This window comes from Paramisgurnus dabryanus, chromosome 23, assembly GCF_030506205.2.
Source record: "Paramisgurnus dabryanus chromosome 23, PD_genome_1.1, whole genome shotgun sequence".
NCBI classification, from domain to species: domain Eukaryota; kingdom Metazoa; phylum Chordata; class Actinopteri; order Cypriniformes; family Cobitidae; genus Paramisgurnus; species Paramisgurnus dabryanus.
Genome location: NC_133359.1, coordinates 17010204 through 17024099, shown reverse-complemented (window position 1 = coordinate 17024099; position 13896 = coordinate 17010204). Strand labels below are relative to the sequence as shown.

At 38.0% G+C, this 13896-nt stretch overlaps 1 protein-coding gene across 8 annotated transcripts in view; it reads left to right on the top strand.

Annotated features, from left to right (window-relative positions):
• akap13 (A-kinase anchoring protein 13) overlaps window positions 1–11990 on the top strand; it is a 140113-nt gene extending 128123 nt beyond the window's left edge. For all 8 annotated transcript variants that reach the window (XM_073813285.1, XM_073813286.1, XM_073813284.1 and 5 more), the window contains 7 exons: window positions 629–775; window positions 866–936; window positions 3807–3851; window positions 4007–4057; window positions 5723–6193; window positions 7745–8057; window positions 10557–11990. In XM_073813285.1, the coding sequence (XP_073669386.1) occupies window positions 629–775; window positions 866–936; window positions 3807–3851; window positions 4007–4057; window positions 5723–6193; window positions 7745–8057; window positions 10557–10615 (1157 nt within the window). In that variant the 3' untranslated portion in view covers window positions 10616–11990. The remainder of the gene's footprint in view (window positions 1–628; window positions 776–865; window positions 937–3806; window positions 3852–4006; window positions 4058–5722; window positions 6194–7744; window positions 8058–10556) is intronic.
• Window positions 11991–13896: the final 1906 nt, after the last annotated feature.

Here is a 13896-nt window from a genome sequence, read left to right as displayed (position 1 = left end):
AAAGCATGCAGTGCTGTTTCCAAATAAATGTTTCGAGTGCGGTGAACAGGAAATGTCTTAAAAGTGCTGAGAAGATACTTTGGTTTGAATGTGAGGGGGTGATGATGACGCACATCACAGTTTTTACAGTAAGCTGGAGGATCATTAGGATAAAGTGACTATGGTTGGGATCAATACATCCAGCTGATCAGATTCTATTGGGCAGGAACAGATAATGGATTGCTTTAATGTAGCAGGTCAATAAATGCAAAAAAATATATTGATTCTGATCTATTCCTAGCTTTTGTGAAAGCTGTTGGTTTGTTTATTGATGGAAACTGGAAGCAAGTGGCTTTTAGGGTAAATCTCTCGAAAATGGGTCTGGGTCGCATTTTATCGCACACATACTGTATGTGACCGTGTCTGTGAAATCCAGGCTGAAGTCTCATATCTAATATTGAGATAAGAAGCATCAAACATTGATTTCACCTTAGTTTAAATCATTGACATGATCTTACTCAGTCAATTTTAAAGAGATCATCTGATTACCACATTATGTCATTTATTATAATGCACTAATTTGTACCTCAAACAAAGTAGTATTAAGTACCATGTTTCATCTCTGTGTTGTGTTTGTATCTGTCTGCAGTGGAGACATTGCAGGTTCTGGTTAACGGTAGATTAGGAGGAGCCGTGCAGGATGGGGTGTATACGACAGGGCCTGTGTCTCTGCCACGACGGGCGGAAACCTTCGGGGGATTTGACAGTCACCAGATGAACATCTCAAAGATCAAAGGTGGGTGTGTTTTCCGTGAGAAGGTTTGTAATAGCGCTTCAGGGTAGGCGTTGGTGAAACTGATTCGTCTGTGTTTTTGATCTCCTGTAGATGGAGACAGAGATGATACAGAGGACTCCACAGAGCTCCGCAGGACTGAGTCAGACAGCGTGCTAAAAAAGGTACAGATGGGTTCAGATCACAACACATTATGTGCGTGCATTAGATAGCTCATGGTGGAAAAAACTTGCAAACGTGTATTTCAAAAGACACAAATTTAAATGAATTTAAACTTTGAAGTCGATATGGACAGATGGCTATAAAAAATACATTAGATAGAAAGTAATACATGTATAGATAGATAAAAAAAAAAAACAGACAGCCATATATAGAGATAGATAAACAGACAGACAGACAGACAAACAGACGTATAGATATATGGATAGATAGAAAGATGGATCGACAGAAAGACAGAAGGACGGCTAGATGGACGAATAGATAGATAGACAGACCGAAAGGATGGAAGGATAGATAGATGGACGGATAGATAGATGCATGCATAAACAGATAGATAGATAGATGGACAGACAGACAGCTATATAAAGAGATAGACAGACAGACAAGATGGAGGGATGAACAGGATAGATGGCCAGACAGACAGCTACATGAAGAGATGGGTGGGTAGGTAGGTAGGTAGATGGATGGACGGATAGACAGATACATGGACGGATAGACAGATGGATGGACGGATAGATAGATAGATGCATGGATAAACAGTTAGATAGATGGACAGACAGACAGCTATATAAAGAGATAGACAAACAGACAGACAAGATGGGTGGGTAGGTAGGTAGATGGATGGACGGATAGACAGATACATGGATGGATGGATGGATGGATGGATAGACAGATAGATAGATGGATAGACAGACAGACTGGAGGGATGAATGGATGGATAGACAGCTACGAGATGGGTAGGTGGGTAGATAGATGGACGGATAGAAGGATGGATGGACGATAGACAGATAGATGGACGTATAGATGGATGGATGGACAATAGACAGATAGATGGATGGACGGATATACAGATACATGGACGGATAGATGGATGGACGGATAGACAGATAGATGAACGTATGGATGGATGGATAGAAGGATGGATGGACAATAGACAGATAGATGGATGGATGGATAGACAGATACATGGATGGATAGACGGATAGATGAACGTATAGATGGATGGATAGAAGGATGGATGAACAATAAACGGATAGATGGATGGACGGCTAGACATATACGTGGACGAATAGACAGATAGGTGGACGGATAGACAGATAGGTGGATGGATAGACAGATAGATGGATGGATAGACAGATAGATTGATAGATGGACGGATAGACAGATGGATAGACAGATGGATGGACAGATAGATGGATAAATGGATGAAGGATAGACAGATGGATGATAGACCAATAGATGGATGACTATATAAAGAGACAGACAGGATGGATGGATAGATGGATGGCTATATAAAGAGACTGGATGGATGGATGATGGATAGATGATAGATAGACAGACAGACACATGTATGGACAGACCGACAGTTTCATGAAGAGATGGGTAGGTAGGTAGGTAGATAGCTGGACGGATAGACAGATAGATTGATAGATGGACAGGTAGACAGATGGATGGACAGATAGATGGATATATGGATGAAGGATAGACAGATGGATGATAGACTGATAGATGGATGGCTATATAAAGCGACTGGATGGATGGATAGATGGATGATGGATAGATGATAGATAGACAGACACAGGTACGGACAGACCGACAGTTTCATGAAGAGATGGGTAGGTAGGTAGGTAGATAGCTGGACGGATAGACAGATGGATGGATAAAGGGAAAGACATATATACGGATGGATGGATGGATGGATGGATGGATAGAAGGATGGATGGACAGATAGACAGGTAGATGGATAGACAGATGGATGGATAAAGGGATAGACAGATATACGGATGGATGGATAGAAGGATGGATGGACAGATATACAGGTAGATGGGTGGATGGATAGACAGATAGATGGATGGACAGATAGACAGATACATGAATATATGGAAGGATAGATGGATGGACAGAGAAACGAATAGATGGATGTACGGATAGCTGTATGTATGGATAGATGGATGGATGGATCAACGGATGGACTGGATAGCCAGAAAGGTGAATGGATGGATAGACAGATGGATGGACTGATAGAGAGATAGATAGATGGATAGACCGATGGATGGATGGATAGACGGATAGATGAATGGACGGATAGATAGACAGACAGACAGCTATATAAAGAGATAAATAGACGGACAGACAAGATGGATTGATAAACAAGATAGATAGACGGTTGGATGGATGGAGAGACAGACATTGTATACAATTTGTATATAAATTTTCTATATTTTTTTTTAAACATCAGCTTAAACGATGATGTTCTTATGAAAACAGTTAAATTATTATTAAATAGTACTACTTTGTGAAACTAAAATATATCCACCATGCTGTATATGTACACAATTTTGATGCGTGTACTTTATAAATGCATTACAAATACACACACTTTAACACTCTTATTATTCACATGTATCACCAATTCTGCTTTAAGACTCATTTCCATTAAAATGTCTGATTCATGTTTAGTCATCAGTTTATCACCATCTGCATCTGCTCGAGTCATTAAGTGCTGAGCATCAGAATACATGCACACTACAGCACTTACCTGAAGCATATATACATGCGCGCACACACACACACACACACACACACTCGAATCATAGACCATAACAATACAATAACATGATATTTGAGGAATCATTAAGTCTGTCCTCAGACCCACAGAAAGTAGTGAGTAAAGTGACCCTTCATTGCAGCGTAGCCTCTTATTTCAGTCGGTACCCGCAATGGCCTCTCGGAGAACATGTGGATGGCTAACAATTGATTTATTTACCTTCTTACCTAATGTATTGATCTTGTAACTGTGTCTCTCTCCCTACAGACAAGCAACACCAACCCAATTATCTTATTAAAGAGGAACAATGAGGTATATTTGAAATATCTCTAAATAGATTTTAATGAGTGCTTAAAGCTCATTGAGTTTTGGTGTTCATATGGACACTTGAAATTCAAGCTTACTTTACATCATTTACCGCTCCTGTGCCGCCTCACATTTCTCAAATCTTATGTCTTCTCTCACAGCAGGTTCTTCAAAGCGTTGCTCATCTTCATGACCTGCTGAACACATTGCAGGTGAGTCAGCTCTCCTTTCATCTCATTTATCTCACTCTTAGTTTGGATGAGGATAGGAGACCTCATCCCCGGCTTGACAGAAGGTGCATACATAATAATTAGGTTTTAAAATGCAGGGTTTGTAATCAAGCCGAGTGCAGACTCTCTTGAGCCGTGACATCCAAGCTGATAGTGAAAAATATCTAGATTTTAAACCTTTGACATCAAAACATTTGTTTATTCGCCAAACATCCACTTTACTGCAATTAAATATTTAAAGTATATGTTCACTGCAAAAAAATGACTTTCTTACTTAATATTTTTGTGTTGTTTTCAGTAGAAAAATCTAAAAATTCTTAAATTAAGATGCTTTTTCTTGATGAGCAAAACGATCTAAGAAAATATGTCTAGTTTTTAGACAAAAAAAAAACAATTTAATTAAATTTTTGCTTAAAACAAGCAACAATATCTGCCAATGGGGTGAGAAAAAAATCTTGAAATAAAATACATTTTGTCTTTAACACTTAATTGAAGCAAAATTTTCTCACCCCATTTTTGCTTGTTTCAAATACAAATTGAATTAAATAGTTTTTTTTTGTCTAAAATCTAAACTTATTTTCTTTAGGTCATTGTGCTCATCAAGAAAAAACATCTTGATGTAAGAATTTTTAGATATTTCTACTGAAAACAAGACAAAAATATTAAGTTAGAAAGTCATGATTTTCAAGAAAAAAATTCTTAGTATTTTTGTCTTTTTTAGTAAAAATATCTAAAAATTCTTAAATTAAGATGTATTTTCTTGATGAGCACAACGACCTAAGAAAATAAGTCTAGTTTTTATACCAAAAATATTACATTTAAGTGATTTTGTGCATAAAACAAGCAAAAAAATCTGCCAATGGGGTAAGCAAATTTTTCTTGAATTTTTCATGAATTTAGTGTTTAAGAAAAATGTTCAAGATTTTTTGCTTACCCCATAGGCAGATTTTTTTGCTTGTTTTATGCACAAAATCACTTAAATTTGATATTTTTGGTCTAAAATTAGACTTATTTTCTTGGGTCGTTTTTCTCATCAAGAAGAAGCATCTTAATTTAAAGGTGCAGTGTGTAATTTTTAGAAGGATCTTTTGACAGAAATGCAAAATAAACTACAAAACTATATTATCAGGGGTGTATAAAGACCTTTCATAATGAACCGTTAAGTGTTTATTACCTTAGAATGAGACGTTTTTATGTACATACACCGAGGGTCCCCTTACGTGGAAGTCGCCATTTTGTGCCACCATGTTTCTACAGAAGCCCTTAACGGACAATTTTTTTTTACTAAGTTGTCTCCGACGATGACATGTTTGTCTGGTGATGGCTACCGTAGCTTCTCTGTGTGTTTTAAAAGCGAGGGGTGAGCAGTGGAGTAAGCCGTTGGTTGCAATTTACAACATCACCACTAGATGCTGCTTAAATTCACACACTGCACCTTTATGAATTTTTAGATTTTTCTACTGAAAACGAGACAAAAATACTAAATAATTTTTTCTTAAAAATAATTTTTTGCAGTGTAGTGATAAAAAAACTATTCAAGGTTGTCAGCAAATTCGGTCCTTAATCAATTTTGTATTTTTTTAAACACAGATATTAAAACAGATATCGTAGTTTTACATCTGCTTTTATTTGGCCTCCCCACCATAGGCTGTTGTCATCCAGCAAGACACGTTCATCGAGGACCAGCGGCTTGCCCTGAGCGACCGGCCTCAGCTTTCCTCTCGCCACCCCTCCATCTCTTCCTCCACCTCCTCTTCCTCCTCCTCGTCGCGGCCCAGTTCGCTGATCGAACAGGAGAAGCAGCGGAGCCTGGAGAAGCAGCGGCAGGAAGTTGCCAGTTTGCAGAAGCAGCAGGCGGCCCACGCCGAGGAGAGAAAGCGTAGAGAGAAAGAGTGGGAGGCTCGCGAGCGGGAACTGGAACAGAGGGAAGCACAGCTGCAAATCCAAGAGGACGAGGTGCAGAGAAAACAGAGAGAGTATGAGGAGGAGAAACAGGACCTGCAGAATAAAAAAGAGGAATATCAAAGAGACCTCGCACAACTCCGAGACAGCCAGAAGAGACTGGAGAGAGAAAGAGAGCAGATGCAAAGAGACGCAGAGCAGATCAGACTAACACAGGTGAGACGCATAGGCAAAAAATAGTCTGTTTATCAGCAGGGTTCATCTTTATTAAAGGTGGGGTGCGTTAAAATCACCTAAATAAACACGCCCCTACCCCAATAGAATCTAGACCTTTTTTTGATACACCCGTCCCACTCATACGCAACCCAGGCAAAGATGTCGGTTAGTAGACACGCCCCTTACTGCTGATTACAAGTGTGTTTTGGTAGTCGGGCTGACTCCCTTTTCCAAAGTGTTTTTTTTTTTTCAAATCACGCACCCCGTCTTTAAGGATTTGTTTTGATTTTGTTGATTTATAATGATAGTAATTGTGTCATTTTCAGACATTAGTTTGTGATGGTTCAGTACATTCACACTATGTAACATTGGTCACTCATATTTTCCAGCCTTCTCCCTCTCGGTAACTTGCTTAACTTTAGTTAAATGAAAACGACAGGCCTGCAGATAAGATTTTGTAATTGTATCATCTTGGTGTTGACATATGATCTTGATTGTTCCTCTTTTCTCAAAACCTCAATGTTTTGTCATTTAATAGTAATGTTTGGATCATCTTATTCTTGGCTCTTAAAGAGGGGTGTATTGATTTTTTTAGCGGTTTAATGCATCAAAACATTTGTGGTAAATATCATTAAGTCACAGGCAATTTTTTTTACAGTGACTATCCTGTTTTGTCCAGAAATGCGTGTCTTTGCGAAAGACAAATCTATTTTTCATGCTGACTTAAAGAGATAGTTCACTGAAAAATTATTTGCTCACCCTCAACTTGTTTTAAACTTGTATGCATTTCTTTGTTCTGCTGAATACAAAATAAGGTATTTTGAAGAATGTTTGTGACCAAACAGATCTGGGGCACCATTGACTTCCATTGTCGTAAAAATAGTACAATGGAAGTGAATGGTGCCCCAGATCTGTTTGGTTATTAACATTTTTCAGAATATTTTCATTATCCTTTTAAAGGCGGGGTGCATGATTTTTGAAAAACACTTTGGAAATGGGAATCAAGCCGAGTACCAGAACACACTTGTAACCAATCAGCAGTAAGGAGCATTTCTCTTAACCGACATCATTGCCTGGGTTGTGCTTGTGTGGGGGGGGGGTCTATCAAAAGAAGGTCCAGATTCTATTGGGGTAGGGGGGTGTTTATTTAGGTGATTTCAGATATCAACATTTGCTTTCAGAGATCATACCTTTATCCATCAGCCTTTAACTCTTTCCCCACCAGCATTTTTTATGATTTTCAAAAAAGTTGAATTCCTTCCAGAAAATGTTCTTCTTTAAAGGCGTAGTTCACCCAAAAATGGTCCCCATTGAGTTGACCAAAAGACTTTTGTTAGAGATCAGATTCAGAATGATCAAAACATACAGAGTTTTTACTGTTTTTGGATCAGTGGATGCTTCAGTGCCACCTGGTTAATAATAGCAGAAACATGGATTGCCATAAAAACTTGTTTTCGGCAGGGAAGCGTTTTCTCTTAATTGATGAGATGATTTGTCAATAATTAATAAAAAAAATTGTAATTCTCCAACCGTCATCTTCCTCACCTGCAGGAACAGAGGAAGAACCGGACCCCTTCCACCACATCGGAGGAGTCCTCCAAATGTCAGAGTTTGGGTTCATTAGACCGCGACCCATCGGAAGTTGAGCTGTCCACTTCACCATCCTCAAAAGACTTTCTGTCCCGTATGGGTTCTAAACGCAAAGGGAAGAACCGCAACCCCTTCTCCTCCAACTCGAGCCAGAAAGGTCAGACCAACGAGGCACAGAGCCAGATGCCCAGCCGCCTGCTACAGCTGACCAAGCCCAAGGAAAAGAAAGACAAGAAGAAGAAAAAGGGAAAAGGTCACCAGAGCCAGACTACAGGTATAGTAAAAGCCCATCAGACCTGCTTCTAAAAGCCCACTGTCCTGTAGACATCCCTAATCTTTTAGGAACAACAAAATTGATCATATTTACATAATTAAAAAAATCGTTTATCCAGAAATGTTATACGAAGCCCCCCCCCCCCCCCCCCCCCCCCCCCGAAATACTTTAGCAAATTTTCTTAAAAAAAAAAAAAATCCAGATTATCTACTCACCACCATGTAAACCAAAATGTTGATGTCTTTCTTTGTTTTATTCGAGAAGAAATTGTATTTTTGGAGGAAAACATTCCAGGATTTTTTTCATTTTAATGGACCCCAACACTTAACAGTTTTAATGCAGTTTAAAATTGGAAAATAGAAAAGAAAAAAAATGCACTTTTAAACCATAACTTCTCGTCTTCCTCTGGTCCTGTGACGAGCCAGCGCAACCTCACGTAATTGCTTAATGACGTCGAAAAGATCACATGTTACATATATGAAACGCACATTTTCGGACCATTGTAAACAATAAACTGACACAAAGACATTAATTAGTATCATTCAACATACAACAACGTCTGAACAGTCCTCTTTCTCCACACTTGTAAACACTGGGGCGTAGTTTTCGCATACGTCATCCATGACCTCTTGACGTGATGACGCTTACGTGAGGTCGTCCTGGTGCGTCACAGGACCGGAGGAAGACGAGAAGTTGTGGTTTAAAAGTGCATATTTTTTCTCGCCAAAAATGACAATCGTTTCGCTAGATAAGACCCGTATGCCTCGTTTGAGACCGTTTAGAGTCCTTTGAAACTGCAATTTTAAACTGCATTAAAACTGTTAAGTGTTGGGGTCCATTAAAGTCCATTAAAATGAGAAAAATCCTGGAATGTTTACTCAAAAAACATAATTTCTTCTCGACTGAACAAATAAAGACATCAACATTTTGGATGACATGGTGGTGAGTAAATTATTTGGATTTTTTTAAGAAAATGGACTAATCCTTTAATTGTGATTTAATTATGGTATATGATAAACTGTAGAAGTAAGCAATAATGACTTGATGAGTCACTATACCGCTCTAGACTCAAGTACTTTTTTTTATTTTATAAAAAAGGTTACCACACAATACAAATAATAAAGCAAAAATAAATTACCAACACAACTTTCATGAGGTAAGAAAAATAGTCCCAGCTGTATATTTCACATATGTTTACATTGCTAAGTGTGCTTCACAGTGATACACAGAATTGCTGGGTGCAGTGATCATAGATGTGTTTTACCATCAATAAATCAGAATCAAGGACTGGAACGAACCACTTTATATTGATCAATAAACTATAGTCGATCATTCTCTCCGTCGGCCTGTTTCCTACAGACAGTACAGTACAACTATGTCAGTTTCACTTTGTGAACTCCATCAAATGAATATTTCATGTCTGTTTGTGAGTTTGTTAAGCAGTCATAAATTAAACAGGATAATGTACAGTGAGTAGTGTGTAGGTACATTTACATTACAGTACATTTTACTTTTGGCAAATGCTTTTATCCAAAGCAACTTACAACGTATGCCTTTTATAAGTAGTGTGCGTGTTTCCCGAGGATTGAACCCATTTATGCTACCTAATAGCACTTTTCCATTGCATAGTACCCCCACGGTTTGGGTCAGGTCGGGTCGGGTCAGCTCACCTCACTTTGGCTTGGTTAGCTTTTCCATCGAGTTTAGTAACACTTCGCAGTGGGAGGGATTATAGGCGTGTCGTTATATTTGCGCTGCCTACTGCTGTGACATCGTACAAGTGAGAGCGTCGTTGTACATTCCCATACATTCATTTATTTCTCAGTCCGCCACAAAATAAAAATTGACCACCACAAATAGATGTTTGCACATCGCGTTTATCACTATACCTCTGTCTCACATGACAGTTTCTGTACAAACACCCGTGGCGTCAGACGATATGTGGAAGTGCGTGTCGTGAATGTGCCACCACAAACTGCAAGTCTGGAAAAAACTGTTATTGTGTACTTGATTCTCAACCTGTGGATGTTTTTCATCATTAAAACGGAGTTTGGGAATTAAAGCAGAGCACAGATGACAACATGTTTGCTCGAGACAGCGCAAGCTAGCACGAAGGTAAAGCAAATCTGTTACATTATAGCGATGACGCTGGTAGTGACGATTCAAGAGTCAAGAGTCAAATTTATTTCATCCATAAAAAACAAAATTCTCTAAGACCAATCAATGATCTGCAGTGTTTTCGCGTCATGTTTTGGTATCAGTTCGGGTCGCTGAACCTCAACCAAGGTGGTACTAAAAAAAAAGTATTGGGTACTAGAATATACTGCACCAAGTGGAAAAGCTCCCAAAAGTAAGCTGACCCAAACCAAACTGTGGGGTAGTATGAAATGGAAAAGCGCCCCATAACCCAATGCTGAACACCCGATTATCCAGTCCTGGTTTATTTTGCCATGACAAATTTTCTGTTTTAAACGCTAAATTGTTTTCGTCACTTTACAGAACCTCCGAGCACTGTCGTCCAAGACGCTACCACAGAGGGAGAGATTTTTTTCTGCTGATCCGAGTTTCATCCTCCACAATGCCTTCGTGCACCGGCTGTCGGCCTCTGGTTGTGGACTGTTAACCGGAGTCAGAAGCACTGTGTACTGTCCCTCCTCCGTCTGTACGCATACCTGTGGTCTTGATGGGCGTCAGGCTTGGACAGGATGTTTAAACGGAGCATTTCCCGTGGCGTGATTACCGCATACCACACAGTGCCTTCATCGCTCTCAAGCACCTACGAAGAAAATTGTTGACCTCTGGGTGAACAAAATGTGTCGGATGCATTTTCAAGATTATATATATATATATATAAAAAACAGCACGCTGAGAGACAGCTGGCTTTCGGACTCACTGAAGGACATTTGACTAATGAAGATACTAAAAAAAAAAAAAATCCAAGCGAGTGAACTCGAATGGAAGTTTGCAATGCGGTGATTTAAGTATCTAGATCTTTCCTGCTTGCCTTTTTAAAAAATTGTCCTCCCTCACTAACTGCAATACTTTGATTTAGGCAGGCAAACGAATTTTGGTATTTTAAACCAAACGTTAGATGTTGGCATACATGCGGTGCCGCAGTTTAGTTCGAAATTTGTAAGATAAACACAAGTTTGAGCATTTTTTAAAAAGAGCATGATGACATTGGAAGTAGGAAAAGAGTGCATTAAAAAGAATGATGATGTTTTTGTTTTATTTATTTGGTAAATCGTCTATCCCTAAATGACTGAAAGAGAAATATAAGCAGTAAAACACGCAGAATGATGATGATGCTGTGACTCTTAGAGCGTCACACAGACCCCACCATATCTTTTTATTGTTTTTTTTTTTATTGTATTTCTTCAATGCAATTCGAATCCTTAGCACTTTATAAGCACATTGTCAAGTGGAAAAACATGGCTGGCTTTAAAACGAGACAATCGATCAGCTCCACTTAACCGATGAACGACCTCCATTGTATAGAGAGGTTTTATTTGATAATCTTTTACTGTACCATATGAATGTTTTGTAAATTTGTTTAACCAAACACATTTTTTGTGCAAGCTATCAAAAGAGCGGGTGTTTTCAAATGCAGTATTTAGATTTTTTTATTAAACAAATCTGAAATATTGAATTAAATGAGATGAGGGAGTCAACTTTTATTTCAGGTTAGCAATTTGTATTACTTTTATTATTATTATTACTCATGAAAAGATATCCATGGTGGACGGTTTGCAGGCTTTTAAACTAAAAGTATAAGTATGCAATATGTTCGTGTATTAAACCTAGACTAACTAGGTCTTAGCCAGTCAAAAAGCCCTCGCCTGCTGGCCAGGCTACTGTAACAGTTCTGTTGAACGTGAGGAAATATTTTTAAAATGAGGGAAGTCATGCAAATTAAAGTGTTTATTTAAACTTTCTGCTTTGTTTTTTTTTTTTTTTCTTAAACTTTTACCCAACTCTGTAATGCATCCAGTCTCCATTTAGTAATGAGCAGCCCGTGACATCTCTCGGGATTTAAGTCATACATTCAACTGTTTTTCAACATTTATTGTCGCTCAGCATTTTCCACAGAGGGAATTTAGCGGCCGATGCCAACATTCTGCACGCTGTTATGAATTACACTTGGTGCAAACTGAGAAAAAAATGCCTTTGCCATCAGAGGGCGCTGTGGCAGTGCTTTGTCTATTGTCAGCGTGAAGCTCAAACATGATCCTTTCTTTAGTCCCACTTAAAAAGTAACCAGCATTTGATTTGATTTAACATAAGTGCAACTTTTATCATCAATCATTTCCTCTAAGTGGCATTTTGAAGAAATGATTCACAGCCTGCCTTTAATATTCCCAAAATCCCACAGTGTTTGTTTGCTCCTTAACAGCAGTCAGAAAACGAATGGGAAACTGAATTATTTCTCATATAAAGATGCTTAGATGGGTTCTCGCTGATTGGAAATATTGTCTACAATGAGAAATGCACTAGAGAACCCCTTACAAAAATTAACCATGGTTTTTGGTGTATTGGCAAATGGTTTTACTAAAGTAACCACACATGAATGAAAATCAAACTGTGTTACTGAGCTGAAAAATAAACGATGGTTACTTTAAGGTACCATGTGATTTCTTGTCAATTTTTTTTTTGTAAAGGAGGGGCGGGCATGCAACATGTTTTGTAAATATCTGTAATGTAAAAAAAAAGAAATTTAATTGTAAAAGTATTAATTATGGATTTTTTGTGGTTTGATATAAAGCTTTTTATAACTGGCTTTATTTATCAGCGTTTTGTTTTGGAGATGTGTAAATAAAAAAAAATCTCTAAATAAATAACACTTGTATGTCAATGCACGGCTATTGGTATTTTCTGTTCATCCTCCGGTGTTAAAAGCTTATTTTTTATTTATTACACGGCTTGATTCTGATTGGCCAGACGTGATATTTGCAGGTTTGCTATTATCAGATAACTAGCGCTCAAAACGAATAACATTTGGGAACCCGGAGGCTGCAAATTATTTTGACAGGTACAGTTTAATATTGAACCAAAAATTTTATGTAAAATTAGAGCTGTCAAAAAAATATTTGGGATTATAATTGCATACAAAATAAAAGTTTGTGTTTGCATAATTTATTTGTGTGTAGCCTATATATAAATACACACATGTATAAATGTAAAGGGGACATTTCACAAGACTTTTTTTTAATGTTGTCAAATATATTTGGTGTCCTCAGAAGTTCTGGCTCAAAATATCATCTAGATAATTTATCATAGCATAAATTATGCCACAGGTGTGAATAAAAATGTGCCGTTTTTGGGTGTGTTCTTTGAAATGCAAATGAGCTGATTTCTGCACTAAATGACAGTGCAGATTAAGGGGCGGTATTATCCCCTTCTGACATCACAAGGGGAGCCGAATTTCAATAACCCACTTTTTACATGCTTGCAGAGAATGGTTTGCCAAAACTAAGTAAATGGGTCGATCTTTTTCACATTTTCTATGTTGATAGAAACTCTGTGGACCCAATTATAGCACTTAAACATGGAAAAAGTCAGATTTTCATGAGATGTCCCCTTTAAGAATTTTTTTTAAAATATATTTTCTATTTATATATAAATCTATCTTTAATCTTAATGTTGGGAACAGGTTTTAAAGCCAAATATTGTTTAAAATCCCATATCTGGCAAATCAAAGCACCTCATTGGTTGCTCCGTCCACCTCAACTGATTTTATTTCATGCGATGTGACCTTTCGTTGCTATAAAATGGTTGACACACAGTACACCTGCGATGTACAGGGAATAAAGGCCGTATGCTGGGGGTTTTCGATTGACAA